The 20,351-nt window shown below is 38.7% G+C and overlaps 1 protein-coding gene across 2 annotated transcripts in view; it reads right to left on the bottom strand.

Moving 5' to 3' along the window:
• Window positions 1-20,351, bottom strand: part of LOC124606999 (N-alpha-acetyltransferase 60) — a 110,263-nt gene that overhangs the window by 77,496 nt on the left and 12,416 nt on the right. For both annotated transcript variants that reach the window (XM_047139147.1, XM_047139146.1), the window contains exon 3: window positions 8,023-8,187. In XM_047139147.1, the coding sequence (XP_046995103.1) occupies window positions 8,023-8,187 (165 nt within the window). The remainder of the gene's footprint in view (window positions 1-8,022; window positions 8,188-20,351) is intronic.

Here is a 20,351-nt window from a genome sequence, read left to right as displayed (position 1 = left end):
AAAATACAAAATGTAACCACTACAGCTTTGAAACAACACATGACAATTGAATTGGTGGGTGATAATGAGCAGTCTAGCACTCAGGACCATTTTTCATTTGCCACCCTGTAAAATCAAGTCGATACACACTGCTGACTGATGAGATTCTTTCCCTCTATCAGTGTCAAAATCTGAGCAAACAGAACTTTCTTGCATGTTGTCTTATTTTTGTGAGAGATATTGAAATTTATGTTAAAACAATCGTGTCGTTTGGCTAGTATAATTATGTCTACTGACTTAATTATAATATTCTTTGTTTTTAATTCTATGTATCAACTTTCAAATATGCATACTTGTTCAGAAAATTAAAATACACGGCAAGTAGAAGTGTTTGTCATAAAGCTCAATGACAAGTAGCATTGTATAGTGTATAGCACTCAGTATTTACAAATGTAAGTAAATGTTTTCTATGTGGAAAAAAAAATCTGTAGTTAAATAAATATCAAGCTACCAGTAGCAGATAAACGGCAACCTTTCAATACAGCTGAGGAGACAGCAGCTTTTTTCAAAGTGGTAGCTTTCTTTCTAAGTTTCATAATTAAATTTAGCTGGTGTAGGTATGAATAGCATCAAGGAGTATATATGTCTTTGAAATTAATTTGATGACTAAGTATTTATTGTTGGATACATTCCAATCTCTGTCTTCCCCTACAAATTTTACCCTCTAGCACCGTGGATGTTATTTCTTGATGTCTTAACACATGTCTGATCACCTAGTCCCTTCTTTTTGTCAATGCTTTCCACACCTCCTTCTCCTCGTCAATTCTGTGGAACATCTCATCTTTTAACTTTTCAGTCCATATGATTTTCAAAATCCTTCTACACCACCACATCTTGAATGCTTCAATTCTCTTCTTTTCCAATTTAGCTACAGCCCATGATTCAATTCCATACAATGCTGAGTGCCAGATGTACAGCCTCAGAAATTTCTTCCCCAAATTAAGGCTGATGTTCGATACTAGTAGACTTCTTTTGGCCAGGAATTCCTTCTTTGTCAGTACAAGCCTGATGTTTATATCCTCCTTGCTTCATCCGTCATATTATTTTGCTTATAAAGTAGAAAAATTCCTTCTCTTTGCCTACTTTGTTGTCTCCAATTTTGATGTTGAGTCTACTGCTAACTCATATTTGCTGACACTCATTACTTTTGTCTTTATTTGTTTTATTCTCAATCTATAGTGTGTAGTTATTGGATGTTCATTCAAGTTAACAAGTCTTGTAATTCTTCCTCACTTTCACTGAAGGTAGCAATGTTGTCAGTGAATCTTATCATTGATAAACTTTTACTCTGTATTTTAATACCATTCCTGACCCTTTCTTTTATTTCCATTGTTGCTTCTTCAACATATACAGTAGGGGCAAAGGATTACAGCCCTATCTTATACCCTTTCCAATTCTAGCACTTTGTTCTTAGTCCTTTTTTTTGTCATATTACAGATTACCTGTCTTTCCCTATAGCTTGCACCTATTTTGATAATTTTACATCATGGAATACTTTTTCTAGGTTGACAAATATTATGAAGAAGATGGTTAATTTTTCTTAAGTTATTTTTCCATTATCAAGCCCAATGTCAGAGATGCCTCTCTGGCAACTAAAGCCAAACTGATCATCATCTAACAGAACCACTATTTCCTTTTCCACTCTTCAGTACATTATTTTTGTCAGCAACTTGGATGGATGAGCTGTGAAGCTCACTGTGCTATAGTTCTTTCAATTATCTGGGCTTGCTATTTTCAGGATTGTGTGGGTAATATTTTTTCGAAAATATGATGGCACATCTCCTGATTCACAGATTTTACAAACCAACATGAACAGTCATTTGGTTCCCACTTCCCCAGTGAGTTAGAAAAACTGAATGAATGTTCTCTATTCCTTCCACCTTATTTGATTGCAAGTCTTCCAAAGCCATGTTAAACTGACTCTAATACTGTATCCCATACGTTTTGCATGTAAATTCCCTTTGTAGAAGTGTCAGTGTACTGTTTCAACTCATCTGCATTTAACAGTGGAAGTCCTGTAGTGCTCTTTATGTTGACACATTTGCTTTTAATTTGAATGAAAGTTGTTTTGACTTTTCTAAACACCAAATCAGTCCCTCTAATAAACATTTCTTATTTTTATGTCTTCACTTTTTTCCTGAAGTCATTCTGCCTTATCTTCAGTGCTTTTTCCTATTTAGTTCATTCCAAAGTGACATTTTTGTAATCCTGTCTTTTCCTGAATATTTTTGTACTTTTTTCTCTCATTGAACAATTAAAGAGTTTGTTGTGTTACCCAATATTTCTTCACTGTTACCTTACTTGTTCTTACATTTGTCGGTGATCACCACATTTTTAAAGATGTCAGTTCCTTTTCAGCTAAATTGTCGATTGCGGTTCTCATTACCACAGTATCTACAGCCTTAAGAAAATTCAATTGCATGTCCTCACTCATTAATATTTCAGTATTCCATTTCATTGATTCTTCTGGGTATTTCTTTTAAACTTCAGTCTGCTCTTTATTATTACTGAAATGTGATCTGAATGCATATCTGCTTCTGAGCATCCTTTACGATCCAATATCTAATTTCAGAACCTCTGTCTAACCATAATGTAATCCAAATAGAATCTTCCCATGTCTACAGGCCTTTTCCAAAATACCTCCTCCTCTTGTAATTTTTGAACAGTAGATTTGTTATTACTAGATGAAATTTACTGCAGAACTCAATTTTCTCCTCTCTCCTTACTATTACCAAGACATATTCTCCGTAACTTTGTCTCCCATTTCTTCTGCTACTACAGTGTTCCAGTCAGCCTTGATCATTAGATTTTCACCTCTCTTTACACAATGAATAACACATTCAGTGTCTCCATCTCTCTTCAGCTTCTCCTTGTGATGTCAGAATTTATATCCGAATTATTGTTGTTGGCATTGGTCCTCTGTAGATTACGGTGACAATAATCAAATCACTGAGATGGCCACAGTACCTCATTCTCTGCCCTACCTTCATATTCATGAGAAACATTCTCACTACAACATTTCCACTGTTGTTTATATTATGCTATATTCCCCTGACCAGAAATCTTTGCTACTGTGTATGCAGGGCTGCTGCTTGGTGATAAGGCCACTAGTCTTGCAAACATATACTGCTGGTAGCTGCACCCTGGCCTGCTAGTAACACTACCTCAGAAGATTGTATGTAAACAGCAGACATCAACACAATTCGACAGTTTATTTGCAATCAAGCTGCACATCTCCATGGCATCAGGGAGAGCCAACCTCACCAATATGAAGCCTGCAGATCAAAGTAAACAGCACTGCAGTCACATGCACCACTTTCTTATGCGAAGACACATGCCTGCTAAATGCCACACAAGTATCCATCCGCTCTGCGGTCAGTCCACACACTGGGCTCAGCACTGGCCACATCTGCAGCCCATTGAATGGAGTCTCTTCACTATCACCGGGAGTACCTACCATTCAATACCTACTGGACTTCCATCAGCTGTTCTTGAGTGCAATGTGCCAATGGGATTCTGCCAGCTGCTCTTGTGTGTCATGCTGTGCTGGACCTACATCTCAGCTGCTCTCAAGTTCAACACCTCACAGGACTTTTGCCTGAAACACCCACAAGCCCACAGCCTTGTTGGAATATATCGCTAACCATCCACAAGCAATCCAATCTGCTCACCACTGACTATGGCATTCGTGGACCTTGTTGTTGTGAGCATCTTATAGGTGACATCTATGTTTGACTTTTCAGTTTGCATTAAAATAGTGTGACACTATTTGCCAGAAATTGTGTACCAAGTTGTTTCTCAGTTAGAAAATAAACAGCTGTTATAGCTACCAGTGCACTACAACTGTTGCCAGTTACCCCTCAGCCACGGGCATTAAACTGTCGATGAGGCTGACATTCACTTGTGTGATAGTTTGTCATGATCAACAAACAGTTTCTGGAATTTTAGCAGCAATGTCTGGAACAGACGCACGTGCAACACCATCAACAGCAGGAAAAGGTATGGCAGCTACTCAAACAGAACTCCATGGGTAAGCGATCTGCTGGTTGGGAGCCTGTGTAACAACCTGCCACCACCGCAGTGGTGGCCACCTCTTATATGCTGGCATGGCCTCCTGTGCCACTTGCCTCAGTGCTGCCGTCCCTCTCATCGTTGTCCCAGCCAACCCTGGCCCTGTTGTGACCAGCCCTGTTGACGCCAGCCATTTCATCAGGCTGGTCGATGCCAGCCCTGTAAACACCAATGACAATCCTCCTCTCACAGACCCTCAGAACACTCTTTCTAACTGTCTTGGATGACACTGGCCTTGTTGTGGCCACCCCTGTTGACACCGATGCCAGCCTGGTTGCCCAGGTCAGTCCTGCGGCCTGTCTTGCCAACTCCTGGCACCACCTCTCTTCTCGAATCACCCATTTCTCAGGTTTCTGTGCCTCCTTCTCCTTTTGCCTCACCTTCTGTGTCTGTGGTATCTGCTGTTCACATTCTCTATTGGGGGGCTTCTCCCATTGGTTTGGTGGTGACAGTGCTGCTCCGTCCTTTGCCTGTGCTGATTGCTGGTCACTTCTCTCTGTCCTGAGCACCAGAAGTTCTCATCTGCTGTAGTTTTGCCCTTGGTGTCAAATTTCCTTCCCTTTGATCGCAGAGCCTACACCCATGCCTTTGGTATCCCCACCGTTCTGCACTGTTTCCTTTCCAGATGTGGATGACGTTCCATCCAAGTGTGACACGTTTAGTTCTCTGCACCTCTCTCTGTTGGCCACTTCTCTGGGTTCTCCTGCAGCTGCTCATGAGACCACCTGTTCTTCGATAATGCTCACATGATATAGTCCAGATAGTCTTATTCCTGTACTGACACCACTGTGCCTCTGATTTTCACCCAGTCTTTCAACTGGCATTACACCTGGACACAGCATGTCTTCCTCTGATTCTTGTCCTGGACCTCCCCTTCCTGGGCACCTGTATCAGATGCCTCCGGTCGTGGGCAACATGTGCGCCCACATTGGCACCTCTCAGCTGTGAGCTTTTGCTTCTGTTGCTTGTGGGGGTTTTCCTACGCCTCAGGTTGTGCGTTCTTCGAAATTCTACGGAAAGTATCAGCTGCATGTCGCATCCGGTTCATCTTTCCTGTATGCCGACAAAGCCTGCTTTCCCTTTTCTCAGAACTGCTTCCACACCTTTGTGGAGTCTCCCCCCTGCAGGTACCACATCCTCTCCCAGATGACACCACCATCTCTTTTGTAAATGACCTGTCTTACAAGTAACACTACCTCAGGAAATTGCATGTAAACAGCAAGCAGCAATGAAATTTGCAGGCTGTTAACAACCATGTTTCACGCTGCCTCTAAGGTATCAGATAACTCCAGCCTCACCGATATGTGGTGTGAAGATCAGAGTAAATGGTGCTGCAGTCATGATCACCACTTTCCTAGGCGAAATTACATGCTCGCAAAACGCCATTCCAGTATCCATCCGCTGGTGGATATTTAGGCCATAGTTCGACAACTCTGTAGATCGTGCATGCTCCGGGCTGAGCATCACTCACATCTGCAGCGTTAAACAAGTTATCTTCACTACTTTCATGAACACTTGCCATTTAATACTCAATGGCCTTCCATCAGCTGCCCTCGAGTGCAATGCATTGCTGGCAAAAATTTGGAAATTTGTGGTAAGGTTTTATGGGACCAAACTGCTGAGGTCATGGATCCCTAAGCCTGCAGCTCAGCTGCCCGCAAGCTCAAGGCTGTGTAGGACTTTCGTCTCAACCATTCTTGAGGCAATGGCTTCATGAGACCCTATTGCTAATTGTCCTTAAGCAACCAGCTTTCACTGAGCCTGTCATTGTGAGCACCTTTCAGGCAACATCAAGGTTTGACTTTTCAGTTGGTATTCAAGTAATGTGGACACTAGTCGCCACAAAATGTGTATTGAGTTATGTTTCTTGGTTAAAAAACAATCAGTTGTTACTACTACTAATGCATTTCAATTGTCACCAGCTGCACTCCTTGACTATTGACACTAAACTTGTCTTCTTTCCATTAAACAGTTCACTGACCCCTACTATATCTAGATTAAGCCTTTGCTGTCCCCTTTTCAGATTTTCTAGCTTCCATTCCACAATTCTTGGATTCTACTGTTTGCCTTGAAAGTGGCAGGGTGTGCTCCCACCGAAATATCGGCGGTTGCTGTCAATATTACCTGGCTGAATTCCTGTATGTTGTTTGGAAAGTCATGTACTGTTACCCTTTTATAGGTTATTCAATCTTTTTCTCCTTTGCAAACCCCAGGCCAGAGATCCGAATGAGGGACTAATCTGGAAAATTTTGCAATTGAGTGATCATCATGACACATTTTCACTTACAGATTACAGGTTCCGTCGACACATCTTAAGTGCCTGTAATTCAGTGGTTTCCATTCCCTGAGTGATAGAGTCATAGTTTATTGCTAATACAATATGCAGATTAAGTTTCTGTGGTTTCCTTATCTTTTGTTAATGCATACTTTGACTTGTTTAACATCCCTGAAGATTCTACTTCTTGATGGGATCTATAAAATATAATGAACGCATCAGTCAAATTAAGTTCTTAAGATTTCCTCTTTACTGCTGCTACTGCAGACACAATTTATATCCACATGATGGAATATTCTTTATTAATTTTGTCTGATTTGTTAAATGAATTTATGAAGATCAGCATTTTGTTGTTGTTTATGAAGCGAGGTACCTCGTTTCTAAAAATGCCATTTTGAATTTGGTGCACCCACATTGCACAGCGACAATCACATACAACAAAAATCTTCTTCTTTCTTTTCTCATTTCCAGTTCTATGATGATGATTTTTGTTACAATCATACATTGTAATTTTCCAATACTTATTTGTTGATTTTAGAAGTTCATTCCATTTAGCTTCTAGCATTCCATCTGAGGAATGACAGCAATTGTATGTGTTGTGTTGTATGTTTTTGTGGTAATGTTTGTTAATTGCTTCAGCTTTCTTGCAACATATACCAAACAATTTACTTGTAGCAATGATACATTTCCTTTGATATAACCAGATTATGACTTCACTGATGAGAGGACACAGAGTGATGCAAACACAGGTTGGATAGTAAGCTTATTTTCGAAAATGGGTAGTGATGTCACCTGCTATCATTCATCATGTTCCATAGGTGGGTTCAAGGAGGAGAACCTTCAGGATGTGGGACAAATCAAAATGCACATTAACAAGATAGACACCGCGTAAAAACTTAGTCTGTGCTCTGTTATAACAATAAATTGCCACTGTACTTCAAAATATGATTTGTGCTTGTGCTTGCTAAATGCATACTAGTAAATTAGAAGTAAAGCCAATGTTTCCTCAGTTATATCAAAGTGCTACCAGGAAAAAGATCATGTAGCTAAAGCTTACAAGAATATTCAATTCTTGAATCTAGATAATCTGATAATTTCTGTAAGGAATGGTTGATGAACTATGTTTTCAATTTTCCTTTGAACTGGTGTGGATTACCCCTTTTCCTGCTTTGTGTTAGCAGACATTATTTCAGACACATCAGCTGAGCTACACAGCAATACTAATAGCAATACTTTCAGACCTTTCACACAGAGATTACTGCATTATTTCAAGGCACTTCTGGCTAATTAATTACTTTTTCACACATCACAAGCATCCTGAAAATTAACACCTCAATGATGTTGAGGTCACTGACTCATTTCGACAAGAACACGGCTGGCCTTGATCTGGCTACGGAAACATTCGAGCATTTGGTGTTTTCAGAAAACTTTAATCGCGATTTCTTCCGAGTACAAGAGTCGTTTCTTAACCAGTGAAAAGCTTGGTCCTGTCGGCAAACAGCAGCAAGTCTAGAATGTCTGCTTCCAGCCTTCATACTCTGTTAAAGTTGCACAGCTTCACTCTGTTAAGCTCAGGAGTAAAGTGACTTACCTTAGGAGTATGCACCTCAACATCATAATACACGACATCTGCTTACCTCTCGGTTCAATTTGAAATAAGATTTTATTTCAGCCACAATGAGGCCAATGATAATTCCATCATAAACTGCTGCTAGTGAATAAAACCTTGGATTTGAAGTGATATCCTCATACCATGAATAGGGATAATCAATTGGAAACCAATCCTGGCACAGAGTTCGCACCTGCATGACAAAAATCATTTAGAAAACATCCATTCTCATATATGGACAACCCTCCACACAGCATTAAATGCTTAAATACCAAGGCAAACACATGACAGTTATTAAAAAAGGTTAGGAATAATTAAAAAAACAGTATATCTCTAAACAAATGCACTGCATTACATTTAACTAGAGTAAATGGGTAATTAAAGGTTAACATTCCATCAATGAAAGGGCCATTAGTGATGAAACTAAAGTAAAATAAATAACACATCCACTTAATAAGGAGTTTAAATATACATCCTGATTACAAACATTATTTAATAGCTGCAGCCATCAAAGAATTGTAGTACACACTTAAAAAAATACAGCTACTATTCATGAATGACAAGATTAAGGGCTATTAGCACAAGCTTGCACCCCAGTGCTATAAAATGTACTCAACTTGCAAAAAGTACAGTTTGTATGTCCTGTACACATGAGGTTCCTGCAGAATAATATGTTATATTAGACAGTAACTAGAAGTTACCATTAATTTTCTATGTTACTGATTTTCGAATAATTTAGTAGTTCACTTCATACCCTCATTTTCAGTATTAACACTATGACACCCAATGTGACAAATTTACTTTACAAATAATTATAAAAGATGTTTTAACAGACTAAAGCAAATATAAATCTTCAAAAGCTAGAACGACATAAATATAGATATACCTTTTTACAGGATATGCAAACATAATTTTAATCAGTAATTATGAATTCATTTATGGATTCCTGTTGTGTGAATGTAATTTCATAAAAGAGTAATACTGATTTCTAAGTACAGTAGACATTTCTGTGACAATCTATTACTTAATAAATAAAACAATATTGGAATCTGGTGTTAACGCAAATCTAAATATTGAAATATTGATAGAACAGATGTACTGAACTAACATAGAGAGAGAGAGAGAGAGAGAGAGAGAGAGAGAGAGAGAGAGAGAGAGAGTTTTCCCTGCTAAGTCAAACTCCTTGATCCATTTGAATCAAACTTACGTTCACTAGCTCAGTTTGTTTTCGCTTTCATTCAATATACAGTTGGTGGATAACTGGTTATATGTGAGTATTGAATTTTTGTTCTAGAAGGTCCCTTTTTTAGCCTTCGTTGTTGATAACTGTACATCCACGTTCACTGTTAATATCTATGACTGTCTGTTCATTCTTGCAAAGTAAAGGTTGTTGAACTGCTTACGGCTGTCAACGTTCCTTATTTAGTACTAAAATTTCTCCTCGTTTGCACTATATGGACTGCTGACCAATAACAAAGCAGTAGGTAGAAACTATGATTAAATATGTAGCTGATTTGGAGGTAAACAGGTTGCAAAACTTAGTACACGTAGCTGCCACCTATGACAGCAGCACTCATTCAAACCCAAGCAGGCATTGAGCCAAGCTGAGCTTGCCACCTTTAGAATTTGAAAGAGAGTATTCCAGTCAACATTGCCAAAAGCCACCACCCTTAGGACACCAGAAATGGCTGCTGTCCAAATTGCTGGCTATGTGAAACAGAGGTGATTATGTTGTGTACACAATAGCAGCTCAAATTATCATGCCAGGTGCTGGGACTATATGATGACAACGAATGCAATTTGTCGCCGTTCATACTCCTTGGAGCTCCTCACATGGACACATACATACATCTTGATGGTTATGCAGAAGCAGAGCTTATTTTAAAAGATAATGTGATGCCATTCTTGTGTCCACTATTATCGTTGTGCACACCACTGTCAGTACATCTTTCTCTGCTGCCACATCATGGGAAGCTGCAACAACAGTTGTCATGCTGACAGTCCATGGTGCTCCAGATGTTATGGCACTTTCTGTTTGCAACAAGTGAGTCTCTAAATAAGTTATGTGGCAGTATGATCCTGCATGGCCAAGTGGACAATATGTATGTCTTCTCAAGAGCTGTACTTGTGGGGCCATTGAGATCTCCCACAGCAATCAGCATGGGCCTCCTGTGCCCATTGATTCCATATTTGTGTGACTGTCATGTAATCCAACTATCCAAGCAGAAATTTGGTGGAATGGCAAACTGCAGTCTCCATGGGCAATGATACAGCCATTATTGGATTCTGACATGTGCTCATCGACATATCTCCTTCTCACAGAAGGCATAACATGATGTTCTCACAAACAACTGACATTCAAATGCAATATCTAAATGAAATACTTGTAATCTTGCCTTATATGCATTAGCCCTAACCACTTCATACACTTATGCTGAAACGATAATCATTTGCATATCGAAGCAGATGGTACAGTGTTGCAATTTTAATGGTCAGCTGTGTATTAAAAAGAAAATTTACAATTAAGCATGTAGATCCCCAACTATTGACACCCCTCTGCCCAACCACGGATTTCTCTAATTTTATCATCATAATTATTACATTATTTGAAAGTTGGAGTAAGTTTCTTAACTTGTTTTGGAATGTTCACTCTCGGCATTTTGTTGCTAAGCCTCCCTGGGAAAGCTCAATGATTTTCTTGTAATATTTTCGACTGCAGTTTGTTGAGCATTCCTGTGACGGCTAGTTCTTCCTTCCTCCACCTCCCCCACCCCCACTCAACCACATGCACATCCACACACACACACACACACACACACACACACACACACACACACACACACACACAAACATTAAAATCAATTTATTCATCATTCTAAAGTTCTTGACTTACAAAAATGGACAATGGTTGAGCTAAAATAGTATGGAATGGTCAAATTACAATTTTGTAAGCAACCTCAGTGTGTGAAAATTACACTTCTTTAGACGTATTCCAACGAATCTGTGTATGGCTTCTGAATTTCCCATGGATACAAAGATGTGATCGACAGAAACTCCTAGACACTTGTGACTGATTCCAGATACTAATCACTGATGTTAGAGTAAATCTATACAACATATTTTTGTTTATTTGTGCCCACTACGTTTATTTACATTGACGATTAACTGCCCATGTGTGCAGTAAGCATTGACCACCTGGAAGTCTCTATTTTTCATAATTTGCTAACAACGTTATCTCCCTGTACACAATAGTGTTACCTGTATACAACATCATGAAGCTATGTACGTAATCTGCTAGATAATATATATACTGTACACACAACTGGTCCAATAATTGTAGGTGTTAAAAACAACAAAAGTGAATGACTATCACAGCATGAGGAAATAGATATATCAAAACAGTCATTTGACAATAATTGTTCTAGTGCATAGTATGAAGAATATTTTTAGAATTTAGATTATTAAAAGTGTAACTGAAGGTACTGGCTGATAATATGCTACACAAATTGTCCTCTGCAAAATTCTGTTGAACAAATAATTTACTATCCCAAACAATTAATAAAAACACTAAAGCCAACAACACACTGCATAGTTAAGATGTGAGCACTGCATATGCACTCAAATGAGAAGTTGAAAAGGGTGACAAAATGGCAAAATACTTTGGTGGCAGAATGTATGTATCTCTCTCTCTCTCTCTCTCTCTCTCTCTCTGTGTGTGTGTGTGTGTGTGTGTGTGTGTGTGTGTGTGTGTGTGTGTGTGTGTGTTTGGTGGGCAAAATTTCAGACAGAATGGACCTCATTTCAGAGCATGATTTTAGGAAAACATGGCCCTGTCAAAGTAGCTGATTAACACATTCCAGACCAGGATAATACTGAGTCACCAATGGTGTGCACTTAGAATAGCTTTCCGTCACACTCCCAGTCGTCACAATATTCTTGTCAGACCCTATGTTCCTTCTGCACCCATCTCCCTAGCCTACGGCTTCTAACCCTGTGGCCATCCCCACTGCAAGACTTGCCCTGCGCACCTTCCTACCACCACCTATAATAGCCCTGTAACTGGCAAAACATATACTATTAAAGAGAGAGCCACCTACGAAACAACACATCATATACCAGTTAGTGTGTAAACACTGTTCAGCCTTCTACATCGGCATGACTACCACCAAATTATCAATTAAGATGAATGGGCATAGGCAGAGGGTAAATGGAAATGAGTGTATGACATCAATGGCCGGGAGTTCCCAGACTGGAAGTTCGGCCGTGAAGTGCAAGTCTTATTGAGTGTGACACCACGGTGGGCGACTTGGCACGCCGACAATGGGGATGAAATGATAATGAGGACGACACAACACCCTATCCCTGAGGGGAGACAATCTCCACCCCAGCCAGGAATCAAACCTGAGCCCCCGTGCGTGGCATTCCAACAAGCAGACCGTTCAACTAATGGGGCGGACAGGCAGAGGGTATATGCTGGCAGCTCACAATATCCTGTTGCAGAGGATGCTCTACAACATGATATTCGTGACCTTGGTGCCTGTTTCACAACACACGCCATCTGGATTCTTCCCCCAGACACTAGTTACTCAGAACTCAGCAGGTAGGAACTAGCACTACAACATGTCCTTGGTTCTTGCTGCCCATCTGGTCTTAATTTACATTAATTTCTTCCATCTCAGCTTTTCTTCACTGTAACTACTCTTTATTTCACTCCATTTTAGTATTCCGCATTTTTCATTGACTTTCCTGTCTATTTTTCACCACCCCCTCCCACTTCTGTTGCATACAATGCACTTAGCTTACTCACTCTTACTAACTCAGGCACGATGTTTTAGTAGTAATCTCTGTCTTGCATATTACTCTGTCTTCTGCCTTTAAGCTCTCAGGTTTTCAAATCTTGTTCGATGCAGTCCCCAACAATCAGTCTTTCCTTCTCATCCTGTATGGTAAGTGTCCCCTGACCTGCGGTTCTGGGTGATTTTCTCAAAATCTACCTCTTTTCCCAGACCTCTCCAGTCCTTTTCCTTCTCCCTTCCCCTTCAACCCTTCTGCCTGAAGAATCAGATTTTCAGTCACAACAGTTTTTTATGTGGGTGTTCTACCGCCACTTGGTGAGTAGATTTTTTACGTATCCAATTAAATAATTTCACCTTAATTTTTAAGAATTTTTTTAAAAAATAACATTTTTACCTTTTTATTATTGGATTGCAAAGCCACAGTAAAAAATAAAATAAAAAGAAATCTTAGTTTGTAAAACAAATCTGACCTTTAAAATCCCTGAAAACCATCATCTGAACTTTCTTCTTCTTATCTTCATCATCATCGTTGTCCTCTTCATATATAAGATGGTCTTCATGGCCACTGTGAGCATTATTTACGCCACACTTCTTGATAGATTTAACAATCTCTCACTGTAGACATGACTATTTTATCCACTGACATACATATTTGATTGCAGATCATTTTAAATCTCCCTTAGGCTTGAATTCATCTCAGGTTTCATCCATCAGCCATTTGTTCTATTCCTTTTTCAAATACATATTAAATGGTTTATTTATTGAGGCATCAAGAGGTTGCAATTGAGCAGTCAGTCCTCCCGGAATAACAGCAAGCTCTGTATTTCCCTGTCTCAACTTCTCTTTTACAGAATTTTTCAGATGACTGTTAAACCATCTAGTAGAAGGAGAAAACTCTTCTTCAATAAAGCACTTTTCCTTCTCTCCCACATTCTGTTAATCCCAGTTTCAAACCAGCCTCATACACCCAAACCTTGTCATGTACGTGAACACCAATACCTGACAGTATTTCAGAAGATTCTGGCATTGTTTTGTGCTTGAAAATAATCACTGTATTAAGTTTAGTACCATCAGCAAAACATGGAAAGTACAACAGTGTAGTGCATTTTTTCATATCCACTTGTTTTTATATTTACGGTTTCAGCACCTTTCATGTCAACAGTTCTGTTACTTGGCACATCAAATATCAGATTAGTTTTGTCCATATTCGGTATTTAACTTAGTTGCAGACTTAAAAAACACAAAATTGAGGGAACTGCAGAATCAAGGGAAATGTTAAAACCCCCAAAATATGATCAAAACCACATGAAATTTTGAATATATGATTAAAAATCACAATCCTATCCAATACTTTTTATAAAATTTGTCTAAGTGAAGGAAATTAAATCTAATATACAATGTTTATACAATAATTTGTGGTCATGAATTTCATCAGTTCTTAAAAAAATCACAAATGTAAAACAGCAAGTAAAAACTCATCAAAAAGTTGAAATTGGTATCCACATACAAGGTAATTAAGCTGTTTTTCCAACATGCTACGACCACAAATTGTACATTCAAAACATGTATTTTTGAGAGATCATCCATTAAGCTAACCCAGGAAAAAGCAAAACTTCATGAACATATTGAATTAAATCAAAAACCTTCAGCAGCTAAATGGTTAAACCATAAGCAGAAATGTGGACATCTGCCTAATGACATACATCGTCACCATTGCTGTTATTGTGTAATACTTTTCTTACGCGCCGCACTTCATACGCTCACCACTGTTAAAGTGGTATTTAAGGCTTTATGAGAGAAACAGAAACATTAAAAAAAAATGAGTTTACTTCCCCAATTGATGTCACAAGCTTATCAGAAGTCAGCTCAGCGAATTTCTGTACACTGTGCAAAATCTAAATTTGAAAGAAAGCTTAGGTGCTACAGTTTTGCTTCATGCCCTGTATCACTGCTGCCATTCTTTACAATCTATGGTGTGTGTGGTGCAAAGTATATACATGAATAGTGTACATAGTTGTTGCCACTGTATCAGGTCAGATTTGAACATGATAGTCTTTAAAATGTGCTATCGCAAAACCCTTGTTCTGTTTCTGTGTGAAATCTCTGTCATAGCACATCATCTGCTCAAAAAGTGTATTTTCAGGACTTCACAAAATGCTTTCACCCCTACCAGCACTCCCATCAGGGAGGGGCCACTCCCATTCTCCACACATCCAGCAGGCAATCTCATTTTACATATGTTAGAGTGGTGTGGTGGCTGCACAGGCTACTGGGTGACTTAACAAGTTGCCAGCCTATAAGAGTTCACTAGCAAGAAATGGGTGACATTTCCTCGATTATGACCATGCATGTTCTTTGAAACTTGGTGCTTAAATCTAAAAAGTTGACGATTGATACTGATGCTGAATACAGTACATCAAAAATACATGCAAAAAGGTGAGACTGACGTATAACGGGCATAAGAAAAGGTGATAGCTGGGCCCCTTCATCCCATATTGGCTTGGTCCAGAACACTTTGCATTGACTGTCTTGTTTTTCCACTACTGCTGCAACGTAGCAGTAGTTGTATCATAACTGTATGGTGAAGCTAAATGTTGCAAGTTGTGTTGGCAATACCAATTGTGGATTATGTTAGCATTTCCTCTCTCACATTTCCCTTCTCCGCAACAGCCTAAAATATTCCCATAACTCTGCCACCACCTGTGGTGCGAACCATCTGTCTTTTGTGCCACATCAAACATCAACAGAAAGAAAATGGGACGAAGTCAAGCGGGACACCGAATAAGAATTTACAACTGAGTTAAACCTTACCAGGAAGAAATGTGAAATTGGGGAATTTTGAGCATTGATCTTGTGGGTTTTTCACAGGGGCTACCAATTTACGGTGTAGAATCACGAAAAACGTAAAACCGGAGACTGTAAAATTGAAGTTCCACTGTATGGTTGAATTATATTATGAAACTTTGGTGTAGATTAAAAGTTTTACAAAGCCAGTTATTTAAATTGCTAGCATGTAGCCACATTTTCAAAAATGAAATGTACCTTATTTCTACACATAATGACATATTTCACATCACAGCGAGTAGCTACAAGTGTGATCCACACAACATGGATTATACTATACAAAACTAAGTAAACTGAATCCAAAAGATATAAAGTGCACCAGCCAAGTCAGAATATTGTGGCTTCATACATTCTTAAAGAGATGTTGTTACTTAACTATCTGCAATAAAGATAATAGCAGCTAAAAACTGTCTAATACAACCCCTACCAGTGACGGGCAAAGGGATAACCTATCAAACAACCTTCAAGCTGTGATGCTAATTTAAACTGATCAGTTAGATTGATAATAACAATAGCTGCAGCCACCATTTTAAAAGCTTTACCTTATGTCCGATTTTGAGACTTGCACATGTCATTTCTTGATGTACCTTAGTAAATGTCTAATTAATGGTTAAGTATTAATCTACCAGATCACAGCATGTTGTCAACTGAAAGACAACCCTGTGTCACAAGACTAAGCAAAGTGACACTACACAAATAGGCATGAGAAAATGATGGATATTGAAAACAACTACATTAATGTAAAAATGTAGCCTCAAGTACAATCTTACCCCAACAAATCCTAAATCATTTCTTATCCTGCAAGTAGACACACTAGTCCAAATCAAGAGCCACTATGTCACACTTAGCACAGGTCCCAAATAGTCCCTCCATTTATGAACAATTACTGAAGGTAAGTTCTACTCACAGGCAACAAGCAGGAATGTCATGATTATTTTTACTTATTAACAGTTTTATTTAGCCTGATCAGATCAGAGTCTTTCAAAAACTATTACAAAACACATTCAACTTTTATGTACACTTGTGGCTCAGTTATGTACCTCTGAGATATTCTTACGAGGCTTATTATAATGACCACCACACGTAACATCAATAATAATAATAATAATAATAACATAAGCAGACATTAATAACAACACTAATATTAATTACTTTAGCACTTTTGAAGCCGTGTTTAATATATCTGGACAAAGGGATAGGGACAGAGAAGAAACCTGAAAAGACAGAGATACTGACAGTAACAGCAGCTCTTAAGAAAGAGCAGACTGTTTCAATAAAGAACACTCTAAGACAAGGGGATAGACTGGTGAGGGAGGAGGTTATCTAGAATGAGCTGCAGATAAGTATTTACATACATACCACATAAGCCATCAAACAGTGCGTGGCGGAGGTTACTCTGTACCACTGCTACTCATTCCCTGTCTTGTTCCACTTGCAAATGGAGTGAGGGAGAAACAACTTTCTATATAATTATGTATGAGCACTATTTTTTCTTATCTTTACTTGCAATCTTTATGAAAAATATTAGTTGGCAGTAGTGGAATCATTCTGTAATCAGCTGCAAATGCCAGTTCTTTAAACTTTCTGAATAGTGACTGCTAAAAGGATGTCTTTTTCCCTTCAGGGATTCCAATTTGAGTTCACAAAGTATCTCCGTAAACTTCGCATGTTGATCACACCCACCAGTAATAAATCTAGTGGCACACCTCTGAACTGCTTCGATGTCTTCCTTTAATCCTATGCAGTGAGGAACCCAACTACTTGAGCAGTATTCAAGAATGAGTTACACTAATGTTCTATACGCAGTCTCCTTTACAGATAAGCAACACTTTCCATAAAATCCTCCCAATAAATAGAAGCTGACCATTTGCCTTCCCTACTATTGACCTCACATGCCTCATTCCATTTCAAATCACTTTGCAATGTTACGTCCAGATATTTAATTAACACATTTCAAATGGCATACCACTAATACTGTATTTGAACAGTATGGGAGTTTTCTTCCTATTCATCAGCATTAACTTACATTTTGTGTGTGTAAGAGATAACTGTTGTTATAGAAGGTGGAACATTACATGTCAAAGTTGGAAAGGAGCGTAATTTCTTTGAGGAACATAGATTGAAACTTGGGTTCCCTTAGCAAAAAATGATTTTGGAAGACAGCTGTGTTATGTAGTGGTATAGAGAAAACTTTTGTTTGTGGAAAATCAGTAATTTTGCTATGATGTTTAGATAGTAATGTTAAGGGCTGAAGGTACAAAAAAGGGAGAGCCAAGAGTGAATAGAGAGCTGAGCAAACAGAAGATATCTACACTTAACTGCACACAACGAAACTTTGTCTCGAAACCTTGCAGGGAATCCAAAGAGATTCTGATTGTGTGCGAAGTATGTTAGCTGCAAGAAACAAGCAATGCCTTCTCTGCGCGATATCAATGGAGATACTGTCAAAGACAGTGCTGCCAAAGCAGAGTTACTAAACACAGCCTTCTAAAATGCCTTCACAAAAGAAGACGAAGTAAATATTCCAGAATTTGAATCAAGAACAGTTGCCAACATAAGTAACATAGAAGTAGATATCCTCGGAGTAGTGAAGCAACTTAAATCACTTAATAAAAGCAAGTCTTCTGATCCAGGCTGCGTATCAATTAGGTTCCTTTCGGAGTATGTTGATGCATTAGCTCCATACTTCACAATCATATACAATCGTTCACTCGACGAAAGACCCGTACCCAAAGACTGGAAAGTTGCACAGGTCCCACCAATATTCAAGAAAGGTAGTAGGAGCAATCCACTAAATTACAGGCCCATATCGTTAACGTTGATATGCAGCCGGATTTTAGAACATATGTTGTGTTCGAACATTATGAATTATCTCGAAGAAAACGGTCTATTGACACACAGTCAACATGGGTTTAGAAAACATTGTTCCTGTGAAACACAACTAGCTATTTATTCACATGAAGTGTTGAGCGCTATTGACAAAGGATCTTAGATCGATTCTGTAGTTCTGGATTTCCGGAAGGCTTTTGACACTGTACCACACAAGTGGCTCATAGTGAAATTGTGTGCTTATTGAATATCGTCTCAGTCATGTGACTGGATTTGTGATTTCCCGTCAGAGAGGTCACAGTTTGCAGTAATTGATGGAAAGTCATTGAGTAAAACAGAAGTGATCTCTGGCATTCCACAATGTAGTGTTACAGGCCCTTTGCTGTTCCTTATCTATATAAATGATCTGGGAGACAATCTGAGCAGCTGTCTTTGGTTGTTTGCAGATGACACTGTTGTTCATCGACTAATAAAGTCATCAGAAGATCAAAACAAACTGCAAAACGATTCAGAAGAAATATCGGAATGGTTTGAAAAATGGCAGTTGACACTAAATAAAGAAAAGTGTGAGGTCATCCACATGAGTGCTAAAAGGAACTCGTTAAACTTTGGTTACATGATAAATCAATCTAATCTAAAAGCCGTAAATTCAACTAAATACCTAGGTCTTACAATTACAAACAACTTAAATTGGAAGGAACACACAGAAAATGTTATGGGGAAGGCTAACCAAAGACTGCGTTTTATTGGCAGGACACTTAGAAAATGTAACAGACCTACTAAGGAGACTGACTACACTATGCTTGTCCATCCGCTTTTAGAATACTGCTGCATGGTGCGGGATCCTTACTGGATAGGACTGACGAAGTACATCGAAAAAGTTCTAAGAAAGGCAGCATGTTTTGTATTATTGCAAAATATGCAAGAGATTGTCACAGAATGAGACAAGATTTGGGATGGAAATCATTAAAAGAAAGGCGTTCTTCTCATGAAATTCCAATCACCAACTTTCTCCTCCGAATGCAAAAATACTTCGTTGACACCAACCTACATATGAAGGAACGATCACCACGATAAAATAAGGGAAATCAGAGCTCGTATGGAAAGATATAGGTGTTCATTCTTTTCAGCCGCTATACAAGATTGGAATAATAGAGAATTGTGAAGGTAGTTCTATGAACCCCCCGCCAGGCACTTAGATGTGATTTGCAGAGTATTGATGGAGAAGGAGATGAAGACACACAGCCACGATAACAGTTCAAAGGCAATAGTAATACAGTCAAAAATATGAATATTAGAAATGTATCATACACAAATGTCTTGTCTGGTGTGAGCTCTCATAGGAAAGTTCTTGAAGAATAGTATTACTATACTCAAGAACTGGGGGCGCAAGTGATTCTACAGGTTTCTTTTTAAGCTCAGGAGGAAATACCTTTTTACATTTATGGAGTGCATGAAGAGATTTGGACACCTTTTACAAACAGCAGTTGGTGGTTCTGTCTAGTATAAGTGATGGTCCAAAATTATCCCCAGTTCTTTTCACAGAGCAAAAAATTGTTTCTGCTCTGTTTACTATTAAGGATGAAATGATTCTCTGAACAGAGGTGTATTAGGTCTTTTGTAAGCTACTAAAACTGCTTGCATTTTTGATGGATTAAGTTTCAAACCTGTATTCCGTGCCCATTGTGATAAGGCAGCTATATCAGTTTGACATGCTTGATGGTTGTGCGCAAATATGTTGGTCTTGCACACACGTATAACTGAGGTCATCAGTGATACTTGTCATGAGAGAGAGGGAGAGATCAGTGACATAGTATTAAGATATAATGAGAAAAGTAATGGACCTAGTACTGATCTTTATGGGGTCCTTTACGCTACTTCTCTCCAC

Source organism: Schistocerca americana, chromosome 3 (assembly GCF_021461395.2).
Source record: "Schistocerca americana isolate TAMUIC-IGC-003095 chromosome 3, iqSchAmer2.1, whole genome shotgun sequence".
NCBI lineage: Eukaryota > Metazoa > Arthropoda > Insecta > Orthoptera > Acrididae > Schistocerca > Schistocerca americana.
This window is presented reverse-complemented; position numbering and strand designations above follow the sequence as displayed.